This window comes from Rattus norvegicus, chromosome 12 (assembly GCF_021556685.1).
Source record: "Rattus norvegicus strain SHRSP/BbbUtx chromosome 12, alternate assembly SHRSP_T2T, whole genome shotgun sequence".
Classification (NCBI taxonomy): domain Eukaryota; kingdom Metazoa; phylum Chordata; class Mammalia; order Rodentia; family Muridae; genus Rattus; species Rattus norvegicus.
The window spans coordinates 42,860,853-42,880,250 of NC_141545.1; the positions used below are offsets into that span (position 1 = coordinate 42,860,853).

General features: G+C 50.1%; 1 protein-coding gene across 5 annotated transcripts in view; it reads left to right on the forward strand.

Moving 5' to 3' along the window:
* Nucleotides 1-19,169, forward strand: part of Oas2 (2'-5' oligoadenylate synthetase 2) — a 29,509-nt gene extending 10,340 nt beyond the window's left edge. For 2 of the 5 annotated variants that reach the window (XR_015634106.1, XR_015634108.1), the window contains 7 exons: nucleotides 3,843-4,016; nucleotides 4,109-4,391; nucleotides 7,747-7,937; nucleotides 8,642-8,880; nucleotides 10,341-10,494; nucleotides 12,545-12,813; nucleotides 13,158-14,322. Coding sequence is in view for 2 of the 5 variants with exons in the window: in XM_087579056.1 (XP_087435182.1) it covers nucleotides 3,843-4,016; nucleotides 4,109-4,391; nucleotides 7,747-7,937; nucleotides 8,642-8,880; nucleotides 10,341-10,494; nucleotides 12,545-12,607 (1,104 nt within the window). In the remaining 3 variants the exon portion in view is untranslated. 5 annotated transcript variants of the gene reach the window in all.
* Nucleotides 19,170-19,398: the final 229 nt, after the last annotated feature.

Genomic DNA, 19,398 nt, shown 5'->3' on the forward strand with positions numbered 1-19,398 from the left:
CCTGTGCATGACCTCTGTGACACAGTCACACGGTCAGTGTAGCTTAAAGCAACAGTAATTTATTCACTCACTGTTCTGGATGCCAGAGTTTCAATGACAAGAAATGGAGAGCGCTGGGCTCTCCCTGGAGGTTCAAGGGGACAGCAGCGATCCCTGGCTTGGCTTGTGACATCATCACCACCCCACCTTTCCCTGTGACACCATCACCCTGCCTGTCTTAGTTAGGGTTTTCCTGCTGTGAAAAGACGCCATGACCAAGGCCACTCTTACAAGGATGGCATTTAATTGGGGCTGGCTTACAGGTTCAGAGGTTCAGTCCATCATCATCAAGATGGGAGGCAGGGCAGCATCCAGGCGGGATGGAGCTGAGAGTTCTACATCTTCATCTGGAGGCTGCTAGTGGAGGACTGACTTCCAGGCAGCTAGGATGGAGGTCTTAAAGGCCACGCCAACAGTGACACACCCACTCCAACAGGTCCACACTTCCTAATAGTGCCATTCCCTGGGCCAAGGCATATTCAAACCATGACACTACCTTTCCCTCCACTGCCACACTCTACCCTGTATGCCTGCTTGTTCGTCCATCGGTTATGACGACTTCCCTAATTAGCCCCATTTTCTATTAGGTCATGGTCATAGGTACTATAGACCCAATCCCCAATATATTTTGGGACATAACTCAACCAACTCTTAGAGGCCACAGGATGAGTGTCAGGTAGAAAGGGGGGGCAGAGAAATTGGGTTCTCCTCCCACCCCAGAAAAGTGATGAATTTACTTCAACAGGAGTGATATCTGGAGATGGGGAGGTGGCGAGGGAGGAGAGGGAAGAGAGGAGGGAGGAGAAGAGGCAGAGCCTCCTAGAAGCACAGAGAAGCCACACCCTGTGTGACACTCTAGCAAACCCTGAAGCCCAGGCCATGGTTATGAGCCAGCAGCAAAACAGAGGAAATCTGTCAGAGGAAGATGTCAGTGCACCCCTAAGTTAGACCAGCTGAGTCTGTTCAAAGTCTACTTTGCTAACCTTGGAAGAGGGGCAAGTGTGCCAGTGGAGCACGCACGCGCCCTCACGGACAAGGGACAAGCTCATTTCCAAAGTGTGGGAGGCAGGGTCCCCTTTCCATCTGCAGAGGAGTCAGTAACTACGATGCAGTCATCTGGGATGGACAGAAGGACACAGAGCCTGAGGGTGGGGTCACTCCCCAGTTAGACTCCACAACGGCTCTTATGTCCCCAACCCCAGGCTCCAGTTTCACTGGAGTCTTTTACTTCCTTGTGACAACCTCCCTGGCATCCTAAGGTAGGGACTGGATGATCCCTTCCCACCATCTCCATCCAAGCTTTCAAAAATCTATCGTTGCCAAAAGGGATGGACAATGCCTGGGCGGGTTTCACACACAGCAACTTGCCCTTGTTGGCTGGGTGACATCTGCACGTGTGCCCACTCACACTCATCACTATGATGGTGACCGAGTGTCACACAGGCTGCTTGAGGGTGCTTCACTCCCACAACCACCAGGCTGTGGTCAGAGGCAAAATTTAGGTCCGTGTACCGTCGAAATATAAGACGCATATGCACCATGTTCATATTCTGACACCCCCAGGAGCACCCCCTAGACCCCCATTCCAACCCATAGGCACATGATATGCTCAGCTCTCGTTTCCCTCCTACCCCACCTTTTAAAAATTGTTTTCACATTACAGTGTGCCTGAGTGTATGTTTTGTGCCATATTTGTGTAGTACCCACAGAAGCCAGAAGAGGGCATCAGATCCCCTGGAACTGGAGTTTACAGGCAGTTGTGAGCCACCACCCAGGTGCTGGGAATCAAACCTGGGTCCTCTGACAAAGCAGACAGAGCCCTGGACATCTCTGTAGTCCCTAGTGCACCTTTTGAGCACCCTGCTGCTGTCTCACCAGCCTGACCCCTTCCGGGCTATGATGTCACTTGTCTCTCAACAGCTGCTTCACGTCCAGGCTCAGCAACCAACATACAGGAGGGAATGAGCATTTCCAGCTTACATACATGTACTCACACACATAAACATGCATACTCACAAATGTAGGCTTAGATTTTTTTAAACCACGTTGATAAGGGTTTTGTAACATTTTGTCACACACCCTCCTTTTAACCATGCAATGGCAGGGAGATTGTAAATAGGACAAAGGGATATGGACCTGTTTAGAAGTAGTTCTTTGGGGCAGTTTTAACCTCCATTGTCAGGATACCAGCAGTCCAGTTTAGTAGTGTCAGGATACCAAACATGCATGATCCAGCAGAAACAGCCAGGCCTCCGCCGAATCGGTGTGAGTCATCAGAAGCAACCAGGACCAGCTGGGATGCCAGGAGTTCTCTGCTGTGCCTCTTTTATCAAAGCAAAGACTCGAGACCAACGAGGCCCAGCTAGCTATGGAAGTGCTCCGTCACTGTCCGTTAAGTCTTACTTATCCTCTCTCCAAATATCCCGCGTCCTCCCGCGAGCTTCGCCTCAGCAAGACATCGCACAAGTCTGTGTCACGTGAAACAACCAGAAATTTCCACTGCACACATGCGAACACCCATCTTTGCACCCGAGGCGCATCACGGCGTCACGGGTGTGCGTGCACCTGTGCTGCCACTCGCTTGAGCTTGCAGGCACATGGACGTGCATACGCAGTGCGCACGCTCACATGCACGCGGGGCACTCATGTCTCGTATTCCTACGTGCCCTCGAGTGTGTGTTCACTCCCGTGTGTATGCTCTCATATGACACAGGTACACTCACACCTTTCCTTTACACCATCTGAGCTGTGGGAGAGGAAGATTCCAAAGATGCTGTGGCTAAGGGTCACAACATCTAGGGGTACCAAGATCATCTTAGACTGAGGAGGGAGCTGAGAGCCCCTCCTGTCCTGTGGGTGACTGTATCATCCTCCACCAGTGCTCTCCAGGAAGCTTAGACCTCTCTTCCTCTGCTCTTCCGTTTAAAATACATGTACCCTAAATTCATAATCTTAACGTTCTGGCAGTGGGTAATCCAAGCAGTCTTGCAGAGCTGAAATGGAGATATCCTCAAGATCTCCTTCCCTAGTTAAGCTTCTCAAGGCTGCCCTCGTGTCCTGGTTCTTTCATCCATCTTCAATACTATTAGTCCATCATCCTTGAGTCCCCGCTTCTCTGCTTCTGTCTTCACCTTTACTTGTTCAAGCTTAATCTCCCACCTGCCTTTTGGAGACCTCCTTGTGCTGGCCCAGGACACCTCCACATGTCTGCACTCCACAAACCCCTTAGAAGGATCCAGGTCTCTCGCAAATAGCCCATGAGGAACCAGGAGATTTCTGTTGGGATTAGGGTATGTGTGTGTGTGTGTGTGTGTGTGTGTGTGTGTGTGTGTTTGTGTGTGTGTGGTGTGTGTGAGGGGTGTGTGTGTGGTGTGTGTGTATGTGTGTATATGAGTGTGTATGAGTGTGTGGGGGGGTGGGGGGGTGGTGTGTGAGGGGTGTATGTGTGTGGTGTGTGTGAGGGGTATGTGTGTGTATATGTGTGTGCGTGTGTGTGGTGTGTGTGTGAGGGGTGTGTGGTGTGTGTGTATGTGTATGTATGAGTGTGTATGAGTGTGGTGTGTGTGGTGTGTGTGTGTATGTGTGCGTATGAATGTGTATGAGTGTGTGTGTGTGTGTGTGTGTGTGTGTGTGTGTGTGTTAGGATTTTTGTCCGGGATCTCAAGAGTATTCTCTGGGTGCATCAGTGCTAACTCCAGAGACAAGAAGGTCTCTGCCCACAGCTGGAAGCAGGTTGGCAGTGGGATGGAAGTGACTTTTGTGGTGGCTCCTGTGAGAGTCCACCAATGTTCTCTCCTCCCCAGCCCATGCCATTTTTCATCACCCCAAGCCACTGCCTGGACAAGTTCATCAAAGACTTCCTCCAACCTGACAAGGTCTTCCTAAACCAAATCAAAAGAGCTGTTGACATTATCTGTTCATTCTTAAAAGAGACCTGCTTCCAGAATTCTGACATCAAAGTCCTGAAGATCATCAAGGTAAGTATTGGCCCTTCCTTGAGTCCAGTGTGTGGGTGCCAGGAAAACAAGGATAAAGGGAAGCGGTGCCTCACTTTCCTTTCCCTTCCTAGGGAGGATCCACTGCCAAAGGCACAGCTCTGCAGCAGAGATCAGATGCTGACATCGTAGTGTTCCTCAGCTCACTGGATAGTTATGACTCCCTAGAAACTGAACGCTCCCAGTACGTCCAGGAGATCCGAAAGCAGTTAGAAGCCTGCCAGAAGGCCTTTAATTTAGGGGTGAAGTTTGATATTTCCAAATGGATGGCCCCCAGGGTGCTGAGTTTTACCCTGGAATCCAAGAGTCTCAAGCAAAGTGTGGAGTTCGATGTCCTTCCCGCCTATGATGCACTAGGTAAGAGTGCCCAGACCCTAGCTCCTGAGAAAATTCTGGAAGGAAGATTCTGAAGGGCTCCTTCCAGAATCTGGAGTTGGGTGATGGGCTGTATCTGTCTACTGATGCTAACCCAGCAGGTGCATGGCTACAATGCACCTCCATGCAATTTTATTCTCATGATAGCCTCTAGGAGCTATAGGCTCCATTCTTTGTGGTGAGTCGGGGGTGGCCCATGCAGAGTTAGATACGTAACATAGATAATATCCCTTCATTTCTTCCATGGAGAAGAGACTAAAATAGAATGGGCCCAGACTTTGTGAAACAAGAAACAGGAAATTGGTGCAGACAAAACTTCTTAAGGGGTTGGGGATTTAGCTCAGTGGTAGAGCGCTTGCCTAGCAAGCGCAAGGCCCTGGGTTCAGTCCCCAGCTCCGAAAAAAAGAAAAGGAAAAAAAAACTTCTTAAAAGTCCCATTTACGGGTGAGAGCTACAGAGATATGGGTGAATAAAAGGCCTCAGGGTAGGCTGGGGAGATGTCTCTGTGCTGTGTTTGTCATTCAGTTGTGGAGATCTGAGTTTTATCCCCCAGCACCAATATATAAAAAGACAGGCTCAACTACAGGCTATGGTGTGCAGATGAAGGGGAGGTGTGGAGGCAGAGAAGGTCTAGCAGAATCAGAAAGCTCTAGGTTCAGTGGGAGAGCCTGTCTCAATGGGAAACAGTGAAGGGTGATACCGCAGAACCCCAGCCTCCTCCTCTGGCCTCTGCATGGGCATGCACAGACAAGCACACATACCCATAGTCACAAAGCGACTTAGAGGAAGAACGGGCTTGTTTGGTTTACTGTTCCGGATCTCAGTCCATCATGGAGAACCATCATGAAGGAAGTTCAGGGCAGAAACTCAAGGCAGGACACAGAAGTGGAAACCACAGGAGAATGCTGCCTGGCTCATAGACTTATGCTTAGCTAACAGGTGGTCACCCCAGGACCACATGTCAAGAGGATGGTGCCGCCCACAGTGGGCTGGGTCCTCCCATAATAACTTCTCAGATGACTCTGGGCTTTCTCATGCTCTCATTCTCTCTCTCTCTCTCTCTCTCTCTCTCTCTCTCTCTCTCTCTCTCTCTCTGTCTCTGTGTGTGTGTGTGTGTGTGTGTGCATGTGTGTGCGTGTGTCTGTCTGTCTCTGTCTCTCTCACTCACTCACTCACTCACTCATGCGTATACTCATGCTCACACGAAGGCCAAGCTGCTAACCATATTTTCTATATCAGAATTATGAGGCCTCTAGTATCCTCCACCTGAGTGGTCCTTGGGAATGGGGTATAATCAGGGGTAAAGCATTTGCTTCGCATGTGTAAGATGTTGTGTTCAATGCAAGAGCCACAAAATAAAGTAAGACCCATGCCCATTATGTGGGGCTAGGGCTGTAGCTCGGGGGCAGAGTACTTGCCTGAATGCTCAGGACACTGGGATTGACCCCCAGCCCCCACCCAGCTGTCTCGATTTCTCTCAGAAAAGAAACAGGACTGTATAGAATGGGGGTCAGGGCACTTTTGTCTGTTTGTCTGTGTGCTTTTGAAAGGGCAGCTGTCCTGGTTTGGCTTCTGTTGCTAAAACACTAACCAAATCAACTTGGGGAGGAAAGAATTTTGTTCATCTTACATGGGTTCCATCAGGGCTGGAACCTAGAGGCAGGGAACTGAAGCAGAGGCCAGGGAGAGGTGCTGTTTACTGGTTGGCTCTCTCTAGATCACTCAGCCTGCTTTCTTATACAGCTCAGAGCTACCTGCCCAGAAGCAGCACCACCCACAGTGAATGGCCTAGCCCCTTCCCCGTCATTCATCAGTTAAGAAAAATGTCCCACAGACATGGCCATAGACTAATCTAATGGAGGCAGTTCTGTACTTGAGGTTTCACAAATATGCCCATAGTCTAGTCTGATGGAGGCAGTTCTGTGCTTGAGGTTTCACAGATATGCCCATAGTCTAGTCTGATGGAGGCAGTTCTGTACTTGAGGTTTCATAAGACATGGCCATAGACCAGTCTGATGGAGTTACTTCTTCAGTTGAGATTCCCTCTTCCCAGGTGTGTCTAGGTCTGTGTTGACAGAAAGCTCACTAGTACAGCACCACAGCAAATCTTTTCACCCTGGAAGAGCACAGTTTTCCCAACTCTGCCGTTTCAATGTGAAACTAGCCATACACGAGAGATTCATAAATGTGGTCAACTCTATCCCAATAAAACTTTATTTACACACACACACACACACACACACACACACACAAATGAGAGAAGTGGACTAAAGCTGCCTCAGGGACAGAGTGTGCAAGCTTGAGCTCAGACTTTCTCCAACAGTGAGAACCATCTAGATCTGGGTTCTGAATCCACTGGAAACTTGAGATGTGGCTGTGGCCAAATCTTCTTCATCTTGTCTCAGTTATCACAAGATTAATCAGCCACAGTGGCCAGGGGCTGCCCTCGTGGGTTATCACAGATGTGTGTGCTTCTGTAAACCCATGGTGCCCTCCAGGCCCACAGTCATTACTGTCTGTATCTTGGACAGCCATCAGTAGTTCAAATATAGGTACATGGTTCAAGGGAAATTCCCCCATTGAACTGAATTCCCTCCAGTGAAATTACATTTGTCCAAAAAACCAGGATGGCTTCAGAGGCTGAGGAGGGCTGGCTGTTCTTTGGAGGAACTAAGTTCGGTTCCCAGCGCTAAACTCCAGTGGCTCACATCCTGTAACTCCAGCTCCAGGGGACCTGATACCCCTCTTCTGGCCTGCAGTCACTTGCACTTATGCATGTGTGCACATAGGACACATGTACACACACATAGGCACACAGGACACATGAGTGCACACACACACATAGGTACACATGCATGCACACACATGCATAGGCACACGGGACACATGCACACACACAGAGGTACACAGGTACACATGCATGCACACACACACAGGTACACAGGTATACATGAATGCACACACACAGGCACACATGCACACACGCATCAATGAAAATAAAATTTTTAAAAACCAGTTTTGAGAACTGTGGCCATAGATTCATTGGTAGAGTGTCTCGCATACCCAAGACCTGGTTACAATCCCCCTGTATCGTTTAAACTGGGCATGGTGGTGCACAGTTGCAATCTCAGCATTTGGAAGGTAGAGGCAAGAGGATCAGAAATTCAAGATCCTCTTTGGCTACCTAGGAAGTTCAGTGCCATCTTGGGCTACATGAGATCCTGTCTCAAAAAAAAAAACAAAAAAAAAAAAACAAAAAAAAAACATGGTTTTTTTTTTTTTACTCTGTTGTTCACTATATTCATATGATCTAACAGACATTTTCCTTCCACGTTAGGTCAGCTGCGGTCTGACTACACCTCCAGGCTCAAAGCCTACAAGAAGCTCATTGAGCTGTATGCCTCACAGGACAGCCTCAAAGGAGGGGAGTTTTCAGTCTGTTTTACAGAGCTACAGAGAGACTTCATTGAAACCAGGCCCACCAAACTCAAGGGTCTGATCCGCCTGATCAAGCACTGGTACAAACAGGTCAGCCAGCCCTTGCTAAACTGAGGCACAGGCTTTACCAAGTGTAAAATCCTTCTGTGAAAGAGGCCGGGCCTCTTTCGGGAATCTGCTGTTCGCTTACCCATGGATCTTTTCCTTGTCCTCTGCCAATGATATCTTCTGGGTCAGGCCTATTGGGCCTCCTAGCGCAAAGCAATGCGTGGCGATCTCTGACCTCATGTTGGCCAAGGAATTTGGCCTCAGCCAAGTTCTCTCCTGACGAGCATGAATGGAAGTTAGAGTTGTGCACCACAGTTTGCCAGTACTGCTGTGTACTCGCCATGCTCTCTCTCTCTCTCTCTCTCTCTCAGAAGGCAGGATGAAGCTGCCCTCTGAAACGGGAGCCACCGTGGAAAGCAGAGGGCTAGTGGGCAGGGTGGGGGATCACGTGACTTCTTCAAGCCCCGCCCCCCCTCTGATGTGGCGATCCACATCGAAGGGCCCATAACTAGCAAACAGAGGGTCCCATCAGCCAGCAGTTACAAAGCCCAAAGGCAGACCACTGCGTGCACCACACTGCCTGCTGCTACGTCTATCAGGCCTACCTAGAACTCAGTGTCTCCTTTCTTCCAAGTTTCGTGTCATAACCCAGTTGCCTCTACTGCAACCCAGGCAATCCAGGACACACACTGGGCTCCTCTGCCTCGCCAAGGTCATCTGACATCCTCACTTTCTCTCCCCACCAGTGTGAAAGGAAGATGAAGCCAAAAGCATCTTTGCCTCCAAAGTACGCACTGGAGCTGCTCACCGTGTATGCGTGGGAGCATGGCAGTGGCACAGATGGCTTCGACACTGCTGAAGGCTTCCGGACCGTCCTGGACTTGGTCATAAGATACCGGCAGCTCTGCGTCTTCTGGACAGTCAATTACAACTTTGAGGAGGATCACATGAGGAAGTTCCTACTGACCCAGATCCAGAAAAAGAGGTGCCTACTCTCCCTCCCCCTTCTGAATTAACTCGATTCCCTTCCACACTATTTCTTCCATGACCTAGATTCTTCTCCCCGGGGGGTCTTGTTCATGCCCAGCGTGAAACTGAGAAAGCTCAACCACGGGAGTGGGAGGGGCTTGCCACCCAGGAGAGATGCCGAAGCATCCAGCCGGCAGAGGGCGCTCGCACTGCTTTCCTGGTTCTTCCACATGGAAATATGTGTGCTAGACAATGGAAGAGGGGGTCTGAGATGGCAAAATATTCCTGAGAAACAGCTCTGCCATTCCCAGCCCCCAACCCACCCCCATGCACGCAAGCGTGCGCACACCACAGTAAATCAACGGACAACTTTCCAGAGTCAGTTCTTTCCTCCCACCACGTGGGTCTGTGGGTCTAAGAGATCGTGGTCATTGACTTGGCAGCAAGCTCCTTTACGGTTTATCCAGCCCCTGTCATCTAGCCAGATCTGGCTTTATCTTTCAGAGCTAAAAGAACAAAGCCAGGCAGGGTGGTACCTGCCACAGTCCCGGCATTTCCGAGGCTGAAAGGTGGAAGATTTTGTTGTTGTCGTTTTGTTTTGTTATCCATCCATTCGTTTGCTTATATGTTTGTTTGTTTAAGACAGGGTCTCTTTACAGTTTTAGCCCAGCTGCCCTGGAACCCACTCTGTAAACCAAGATCATCTCCAATTCACAGAGATCTGCTTGCCCCTGCTGGGATTAAAGGCGTACACCAGGAGGATAGGATTGTCCACATAGCAAACTGTCCCCCCAAAATTATTAAAATAAAGGGAGGGGGTCCTCAGAGTGTGTACTAGATACCGTAAGCAAGAAACAAAGGTGAAAGAAGAAAGAGAAAAGAGGAGGGGGAAGATAAAACAGCAAAGGGAAGAAATAAGAACATTAAGAGCAGGAACTCGGGGCTGGAGAGATGGCTCAGCGGTTAAGAGCACTGACTGCTCTTCCACAGGTCATGAGTTCAAATCCCAGCAACCACATGGTGTCTCACAACCATCTGTAATGAGATGTGATACACTCCTCTGGTGTGTCTGAAGACAGTGACAGTGTACTCGTCATAAATAAAATGAATAAATAAAATCTTTAAAAAAAAAAAAGAGCAGGAACTCTGGGCTTGCTTGCACATGCGCACACTTTCTCCAGCCTATCCCCACCCCAACCCCCCAGCAACTTTACAACTTAGCAACTACTTAGCAACACTGCATTGTGTGACACCTTCTAGTTGGGTGAGGTGGCCACTGAATACTTTGCTGTCCCGGGTAAATCACAACGTTGGGGGGAGGGGTGTTCTTCAAATGTAGAAGTAACTTGGACTCCCGAGTAGTTTCAAATTATTTGACCTAGGCAGCCAAGATATATTGTATCATTAATGCAACCCTGAAGGCTGAGGTCAGGGGCCTTGATAACAACCCTCTCACATTATCTAACCTTTCTTTAGGCCTGTGATCCTGGATCCAGCAGATCCCACAGGTGATGTGGGAGGAGGTGACCGCTGGTGTTGGCATCTTCTAGCCAAAGAAGCAAAGGAGTGGCTGTCCTCCTCCTGTTTCCAAGTGGAGCCAAAAAGCCCCGTGCAGCCGTGGAAAGTACCAGTAAGACCGCTCTAAAGAACATAGGTGGCCCCTTCACAGATTCCAGTCAAGGCTTTCTTAGTGTACTAGTTTAGAATTGCTGAGCCCCAAAAAGAACTGAGAACTGGACTCCAGGAGTTCAGTAGGTCACTACACACACACACACACACACACACACACACACACACACACACACACACACACACATATCTTTCCCAGGAACCTAGAGATCCAGAGACAAGTGACACGATGGGATCTGGTCTCTCCAAGAGGGATCTTGTGGCCATGCCAAGGCATTTGTCTTTTGTCTAGGTGGTGCGCCTCTGTGGCAGTACCATCCATGTCCCCAGTCTAAATGACAGCAGACACTGTCAATTATCCCCTGGAAGTAAGGGTACCACTCGGTCTAGCTCTTTGGCCTATTTTTAGCAACAAGTGGCCCTGAACCCAATGGTGTGCCTGAACCTTGCAGCTTCACCCAAGAGGAAGATGGGGAAAAGAACTGATAGCTGAGAGTCCCGGATTGGGAGGCAGGGTGGGTGTGGCAGCCTGCCTGGGATTCCAGCCTCGGAAGGCTGAATCCATGGAATCCCAAGAGCAAGCTGGCTAGCTCAACTAGCTCTGGGTTTGATTAACAGACCCTGGCTGAATAGCTAAAGTGAAGTAGTGACTGAGGATGATTCCTGATCGCACCTTGGGGCCTCAAACCTGCAAACATATGCATGTGCACACACGCAAACATATATACAAATTCATACAACACACAGGCAAACATGCATACAAATCCACGCAACAGAGAGAAAAAAATAGCGAGGGGGACATGGGATTAGCTTAGAAGTTTCATGGTCACGTTCTCACACGTTAAAAACCTATAATTGTTACATGGCCACTTGTAACTTTGAAAGTGGCTACCAAGCAAAGTCCTGTCTTCTCCGGGTGAGAGCTTCGCCCTACACACAACATACAATTGAGCCCAGCCCGCCATTCTACCCTCCCACAGGCAAGCACTTCATTCTCCCTTCTGCCCTTCCTCAGCACTGTTGACATCTGGGGACAAGTTGAGAGGGCTGTGTTGTGCACCGGAGGATGTCCCAGGATGGAAACTGTTTTGTTTCCCAGAAACAAAACAAAACAAAAAACAAACAATCAAACAAACAAACCCTGAGACACGGTGTTGTGTCTTCAGGTGAGAGAAAGTTTGTCCCTGGTGAGACCCCCATACCTCAGAGGTGTGTCCCTGCCTTCACCTACGGGGCCAGCCCACATTAGCCAAAACTGAAGTTAACAGTTTGTCTCTGATCACACTTTCCCAAATATGTTTTTCCGATTCTTTTCTGGAGACAGGGTCTCACTCTGTAGCTCTGGCTGTCCTGGAACTCACTATGTAGTCCAGACTGGCCTTAACTCACAGAGATCTCCCCGTCCCCGCTGGAATTAAGGGCATGCACCACGATGCCCTTCTTTTTTTTTTTTTTTTTTTTTTTTTATTAACTTGAGTATTTCTTATATACATTTCGAGTGTTATTCCCTTTCCTGGTTTCCGGGCAAACATCCCCCTCCCCCCCTTCCTTATGGGTGTTCCCCTCCCCATCCTCCCCCCTTTGCCACCCTCCCCCCAACAATCTAGTTCACTGGGGGTTCAGTCTTAGCAGGACCCAGGGCTTCCCCTTCCACTGGTGCTCTTACTAGGATATTCATTGCTACCTATGAGGTCAGAGTCCAGGGTCAGTCCATGTATAGTCTTTAGGTAGTGGCTTAGTCCCTGGAAGCTCTGGTTGCTTGGCATTGTTGTACATATGGCGTCTCGAGCCCCTTCAAGCTCTTCCAGTTCTTTCTCTGATTCCTTCAACGGGGGTCCTATTCTCAGTTCAGTGGTTTGCTGCTGGCATTCGCCTCTGTATTTGCTGTATTCTGGCTGTGTCTCTCAGGAGCGATCTACATCCGGCTCCTGTCGGCCTGCACTTCTTTGCTTCATCCATCTTGTCTAATTGGATGGCTGTAGATGTATGGGCCACATGTGCACGATGCCCTTCTTGAAGCTCCTCCTCCCACTCTCTCTCTCTCTCTCCAGGTAGTACAGACTCCAGGAAGCTGTGGAGCTCAGATCTACCCTGTGGTGGGTGGGGTGTACTAAGAGAGTGCATTCAGCTCTGGAGGGAAAATGCTGGAAGAAGCTTCTAGAGACATCTGGCCAAGACTCTGTTCGCTCGTGTTATAGAAGGGAGCCTGGGTCCAGTCCTCTCTGGATGGCTCCCACCAGTCTCCTTCCTGCTTGAAATCAAGACATGAGATTTCCCCCACCCTCACCCAGGGTCTCACATCTCGGGGGCCCTGCTCTGTGTAAGTGACCTCCTTCTGATACACTTACCCCCACCCTCCCACCCCTATGCAGCTCGATGTATTCTGGTTCTGTATTCTGTGTAGGGTTTTTTTTTCTTGCCTCCCACTCTGCTAGTCTCCCCAGTCAGCTCCTGTGTCACCAAGGTAAATCCCCTCCCTAGCCTTTCATTTCTGTCAGTCCCAACTAGCCCTCAGAGACTTCCACTGCATCTCTGTCTCTCTTTCTCTGTCCCTGTGGATACAGAGATGTCCCACCCAGTCACCAGCTAACCCCCCTCCCTCCACCTCTTCTGTTAAAACCCTTTCTCTTGGGGAAACATAAACAACATCTTAACCCTCTTAAGGTCCCAGGAGAAACCGAGGTGCCTTTTCTATCTTCCCTGAGGAGCCAAGGAGTTGTTTGAGCCTACCTGCTCACAGGTGAGGGGTTACAGGTAGGAGCGTGGGGGCCTTTGAATGTCTGCACCCAGTTAGGATGATGGCTGCCCGCCCCCCACCCACCCACCCGAGTCGCACAAAGGGAACCCTTCCCCTCATCTTTCCACCTGTATCCTCTAGTCACTCCCAGAGACTACGGGCAGTCAGGGCAGAATAACCAATAGCTGGTTGGGACCAGTTGTTAGATAACTCAGGTGAGGGTCCCATAACCTTCCCAGCCCACCCCTCATCCGAGAGTGAAGATCAATAGTCAGCAGGCCCCTCTGTGATGTTCACTAATAAGCAAGTTGAAGTGGACTCCTGAAGATGGCGGCAGTGAGGCTCAGTGAACAGCCCTGCATTAACATTTTACGCACCCCAAATGCTGGTTGAGATCTCTTGCCTTAGCTTTGCCAGATGCCCAGGGAGTCTTCACCCCAAGGCTTTAACTGCACAGATACACAAGGTCTAAGCCCTTCGAATCCCCAAGTAAGGTTGAGCCTTTTCTGCCTACGCTTGCTCTGGTGCACTGAGGACCATGCCTGGCCCCCGTGCCGCTTTTAAGCGTAGAATTGCAGCATCCCAAGGAGTTGACTTCTATGTGAACTCCTTCATCCATCTCTGATGTACACTTTGAGGTGGCTCAGGCTAGGCTAGCCCAGAAGATATCCCGGGCATGTGACTAGAGGGTCAGAACATTAACCCAGGCCCTTCTACAGGGAAGAGATGAGGCTGAAGGTGGGGTTCAAACTTCATGGCCAGGGTTGGGGATTTAGCTCAGTGGTAGAGCGCTTGCCTAGGAAGCGCAAGGCCCTGGGTTCGGTCCCCAGCTCCGAAAAAAAAAGAATCAAAAAAAAAAAAAAAAAACTTCATGGCCAGTGATAGAACCAGTCACCCCTAAGTGCTGAGACCCCCACCAAAGTCTCTGGATAAGGAAGCTCCAGGAACCTCTGTGTTGATAGACATCCCAATATATCAATAAGTCCAACCTCCACAGGGACAGACAGACATTCCTGGGGCAGTCCCCTCCCCCAGCTTGCATTCTGCAGTGTGTTATTCCCTTATCTGCTTCATACTAAATGGTGGTCTCGAGTGTGTCCTTTCTTCAGTCCGTGAGCCGTCATGATAGGTTATGAATCCTGAAGAGAGTCATGGGTGCCACCCACACAGATACGGACCCTCGCAGAGCATGGCGAGAGACCCAAAGGGGACAAAGGGACGCCTCCTCCTTTCCCATCAGTGTCCAGAAATACGAGAGAATTCACGGTGACCCGGGAACATGCCGTCGTCACTGGCTATTACTGGAAGCAGCTAGGACATCAGTCCTTTTCTCAGAAAATTGGTGATTAATGCTTACGAACAAGAAATAATTAAACCCAGGCTCACCTGTGCAATCATGTCATGATAAGTAAGTGGGCATAACTAACGAAGAAAGAGGAAAAGGCATTATTTTCTTTCCTTCCTTTCTTCCTTTCTTCTTCTTCTTCTTCTTTTTTTTTTTTTTTTTTTTTTTTTGTAGAAAAATCCAGTCAGTGCTGGAAGGTGCACAAAATTAAAACATCTCCATTTTGCAACATGTGGCGGCGATGTAATGATCTAGGAGGTAGGGTCACTGTAAGCTGATGGGGACACTATAACCTGGGTCGGGATGTCACCTCCCCAACCCACATCAACGAGAAGGAGATTGTGCAGTTAGAGGCGTGCCCTGGGTTCCATGGCACTCAAACAACAGAAGGTAAAAACTAGGAGAAAGACCATCAGGCCTGGCACGTAGCCCGCAGCACATTCGATGTGTTCCTGCCAACTTGACAGAACCGCTTTTGTCAGTTTGGCGTCAGCTTCAGCTACACAGAACAAGAGAAGGGATGTCGGGATGGCTCTGTATGTTAAGGCGAGCCTGTTGCACAAGCACAGGAAGAGTTCAGATCCTAATACTTGCAGAAAAATCAACATGGGGGCTGGAGAGATGGCTCAGCGGTTAAGAGCACCGACTGCTCTTCCAGAGGTCCTGAGTTCAATTCCCAGCAACCACATGGTGGCTCACAACCATCTGTAATGGGATCTGATCCCTCTTGTGGTGTGCCTGAAGACAGCTACAGTGTACTTATGTATAATAAATAAATATTTAAAAAGAAAAAAGTCACACATGGGGGGAGGGTATGCCTACGGCCCAGAGCTGCAGGAGATAGGAGGTTCTCAGGAACTCTCTAGCTAGCCGGGCCAACCAAAATAGCAAGCTCTATATTCAGTGAGAGACCTTGTCTCAGAAAAAAAAAATTAGGTGGGGGCCGGCAAGATGGCTTAGCTTACAAAGAGGGGCTTGCCACTAAGCCTGATGCCTGAGTTTGATCCTGAGAGCTCAACGTGGTGAAAGAAGAGATCCAGTTCCTTCAACTTGTCCTCTGACTTCCCCGTCCACACAGGCTACATCATGCCTGTGTAGGTGTGCCCTGGTTAAGCTTGCTGCCTGAGACTCTTTCTGTAAGCATCTGTAAACATCAGTCCTTTTTCTCTTCTGTGGGCAGCCAATCCCTCCAGAGTATGACAGAACTATCTGAGCTCAGTGTTTAAGGGTGGCAATTCTGCCTCTCTGGTGTTCATGGGCTAAAGATCAGCATACCAGGGATGGGCCAGATGGGGAGGAGGGAGAAACAACAACAACAACAATAACAACAACAACAACAACAGCCCTGTCTCTTTTCTGTGGGATTTTGGCAAAGGCCAGCTAAGGAGTCCAAGAAGCCCTCCCCACGCCCTGGAAGCTGGCTATTACCATTCTCTCTCAGCTTCTGAGTGGCAGCAAAGTCGTAGGAGCACCACATTCCCCTGGGAGCATCACATTCCCCCGGGAGCACCACATTCCCCCGGGAGCACCACATTCCCCATGGAGCTCCACATTCCCCCGGGAGCACCACATTCCCCCAAGAGCACCACATTCCCCCGGGAGCACCACATTCCCCTGGGAGCACCACATTCCCCATGGAGCTCCACATTCCCCCGGGAGCACCACATTCCCCCGGGAGCACCACATTTCCCCAGGAGCACCACATTCCCCCGGGAGCACCACATTTCCCCAGGAGCACCACATTCCCCCGGGAGCACCACATTCCCCTGGGAGCACCACATTTCCCCAGGAGCACCACATCCCACATACACCCCGGGGAACATCACATTCCCCTGGGAGCACCGCATTCCTCCAGAGCAGATTGAGCTGTGGTTTCAGGTCTCTCAGCGCGCAGGTGTGTGAACAGGTCAGGATCTGAATGTTTTCTCGCTCCTGCTCTCTCAGGAGCACCTTGTAGGGAGGAGCAAAGTGTAGGGAGGGAGGAGAGCTTGACTCCTTTTCTTTGTGTGTGCACATTCGTGGCATGTGTGTGTGTGTGTGTGCGCGCGCGTGCGCGCGCATGCACACGCACACGCGCACGTATCCATATTTGTGCATGTGGGTGGAGGCTATCGGTCCACCTCAGGTGTCATTCTTCAGGTGCCATATCTACTGTGGTTTTCTTTTGTTTTGTTTGTTTGTTGAGACAGGGTCTTTCACTGTAACCTAAGGCTTGCTAATTAGAGTGAGTTGGTTTGCCAGCGGGTCCCAGGAATCCTCCTGTCCCTGCTTCCCCATCGCTGGGATTACAAGTCTCCACTAGCGTGCTAATTTTTTAGACCACTGCTAGGAATCAAACTTGTGTCCTCACACTTATTCGGCAAGCGCACTACCCACTGAACCATCCCCATGGCCTCTCTTCGCCTTCTCCCTCTCGTCTGTGATATTCTCCACAGGTGCCACAGATGGGCCTGTTGTGATGCGTTCTCTCCTGCTCTGATTTGGTCAGACTGGCTCCTAGCATGGAGGCCCTGTCCCAGACTCCAGACAAGCCCTCATTCACGGGCTTGCCTTGTGGTCACCTTACTTGCTTACACTTGTCGCAAGCCAACAGACACTCATGGCCTAGCTCTGGCCATGGCTTCCTTTTGCTGCGGGTGGGCATCTGGTTTCTAAGTAACTGGGCACAGAATCCAGGTCTCAGTTTACGTATGTTCTCGGTTCTGTCCCCTTGGTGATTCTGAGAACACACACATCCAATCACACTCAAGGTCTTGGTCTCTCCTTGCCTGGCTCGCATATTTTGTCAGCTTGTGTGTGTGTGTGTGTGTGTGTGTGAGAGAGAGAGAGAGAGAGAGAGAGAGAGAGAGAGAGAGAGAGACTGCATGTGTATGTGTGTGTGGACACCCACGCGCATACCTTCTATGTGTGATGCATGTATAACTGTGCATGGGTAACTATGAGTACAACTGTGGTGTACGTGTGTATGTGTGTGTGCACACTCTGGCACACACATGCACATATAACTGTAGGTGTGGTGTGTGTAACTGTGTGCATGTGTGCATGCTCTGGTGCACCCATGCACTTGCATATATAACTGTAGGTGTGGGTAACTGTGTGTGTGTGTGTGTGTGTGTGTGTGTGTGTGTGTGTGTGTGTGTGGTGGTCAGAGGACAACTTTCAGGTTCTCACCTCCCCCTTGATGAGGTAGAGTCTCTCTCACTTCTGCTGTGCTGTGACTTCCGGACCAGCTGGCTTGGGGGCTTGTGGGGGATTCTCCTGTCTCCAGCTTGCTTGGAAGTGCTGGGATTACAAGATGCGTGCCACTGCATCCTGCAGTTATTTGAAACAGTAACTCAGAATCCTATCTCTTCCTCCTGTTTCCCCTTTTGTTCAACCCCTCATGTGTTCCTTTCAGAATCTCAGTGGAAACAAGGGCTGAACATTGAGGGGATCTGGGTTCCCAGGGTATCCTGAAACGAGGAAGGGATCTATGCATCCTGGGGTGCCACAAGGAAGCACTGAGGCAGCCCCCCAAGAGGTCCACCAGCAGGGCAAGCACCCAAAGATGGGACCATAAGCAAGAGTCTCCAGCCGGAACAAAAAAGCAACCATGGACTTTGGGGATGGAAGGGGCAGGAAGAAGGGCAAAGGAAGGGGTGGGAAGGGATAACTGAGGACCTTCTGGAAGGGCCTTGAGGGTCACAGGAGCAGAACAGCACGTATTTGAGAAAGTCGGTCTCTGGAGACAGTTTCTCTTTTGTATTGTAGGTGACCCCATAAATGAGGCAGAACTCACTTATGCCCAAAATCGACACAGAATATAAACAAAACCATACCGATTAAAGCAACATGAAAGTATTCTTTGTTCTTTACACACCAGAACACCCGTGATGCAGTCTGGGAGAAATCCCCGCCCACCCTGGTCCCTCATCCCTCGGCACCTCCCTTGCCCCGCCCACCTTTAATACCCCCAATTGGGAAGCTGAGACTTCCAGAAGGGTTGAAGTATGAAGAGCCGTCTGATTTCAATCATCAGGGGACAGAAAGGTAAACTGAGGCCTGGAGAGGTGAGACCCAAGTCAAGATCAGTCATCAGGGACGTGGCTAGATTGGGACTTGAACCCAGCCACCATCAATCTCATCAGCACCTGCCCATCCGTCCCCATGGCAATCTTCAGCAGTGACTCAGCAGGTTTTGTTGGTTCCAGTTGCCGGACACCATTGGGACAGACGGCAGTCTAGGGAGCCCTCCTGCAGGTTCTGGGCGACGTTCTGGATGAAAGAGCCTTGGTGACTATTCAGAGGGTTGTCTAAGGACATTGCAGCTGTTTAAAGGGATGCGGAGAGTGGAGAGAGGTTCCATCGGTTCCCGGGTTTTGGGTCCTACTGAACAAACTGTCGGTCAGCCACTTGCTCCCGGCTAAGTCGCGTCTGTGGCCAGCATCTGAGGCCCACGGAGGACAGACACACTATCCCCAGGGAGCTGCGGCCTGCCCATTCCTCCAGCCCCTTCTACATCTCCTTCCTTCGCTGAGGCACTTCGGCTCTTGCTGTGGCTATGCTCTCTGCCACCTTGTGTTGTTAGGGAGAATTAAATTTGGCCAAGCAGGAAGCAGTGATTCCCTACATGCTTAGTTGCTGGGAGAACAGTTGCAGTGGGAGTTGGGTACAGAGAACCATCCTGAGTGACAGACTCTAAACTAAGGCACCTTTCAGTACCTCGAAGGGTCCACCACACTGTGCCACGGGAGAGGGGGACAGGGTTAGGGCATAAAATACTTTGTATTCTCTTCCTTGGCTTCTACACACCTGGAAATCACTCTTCCTCTATATAAGAAACA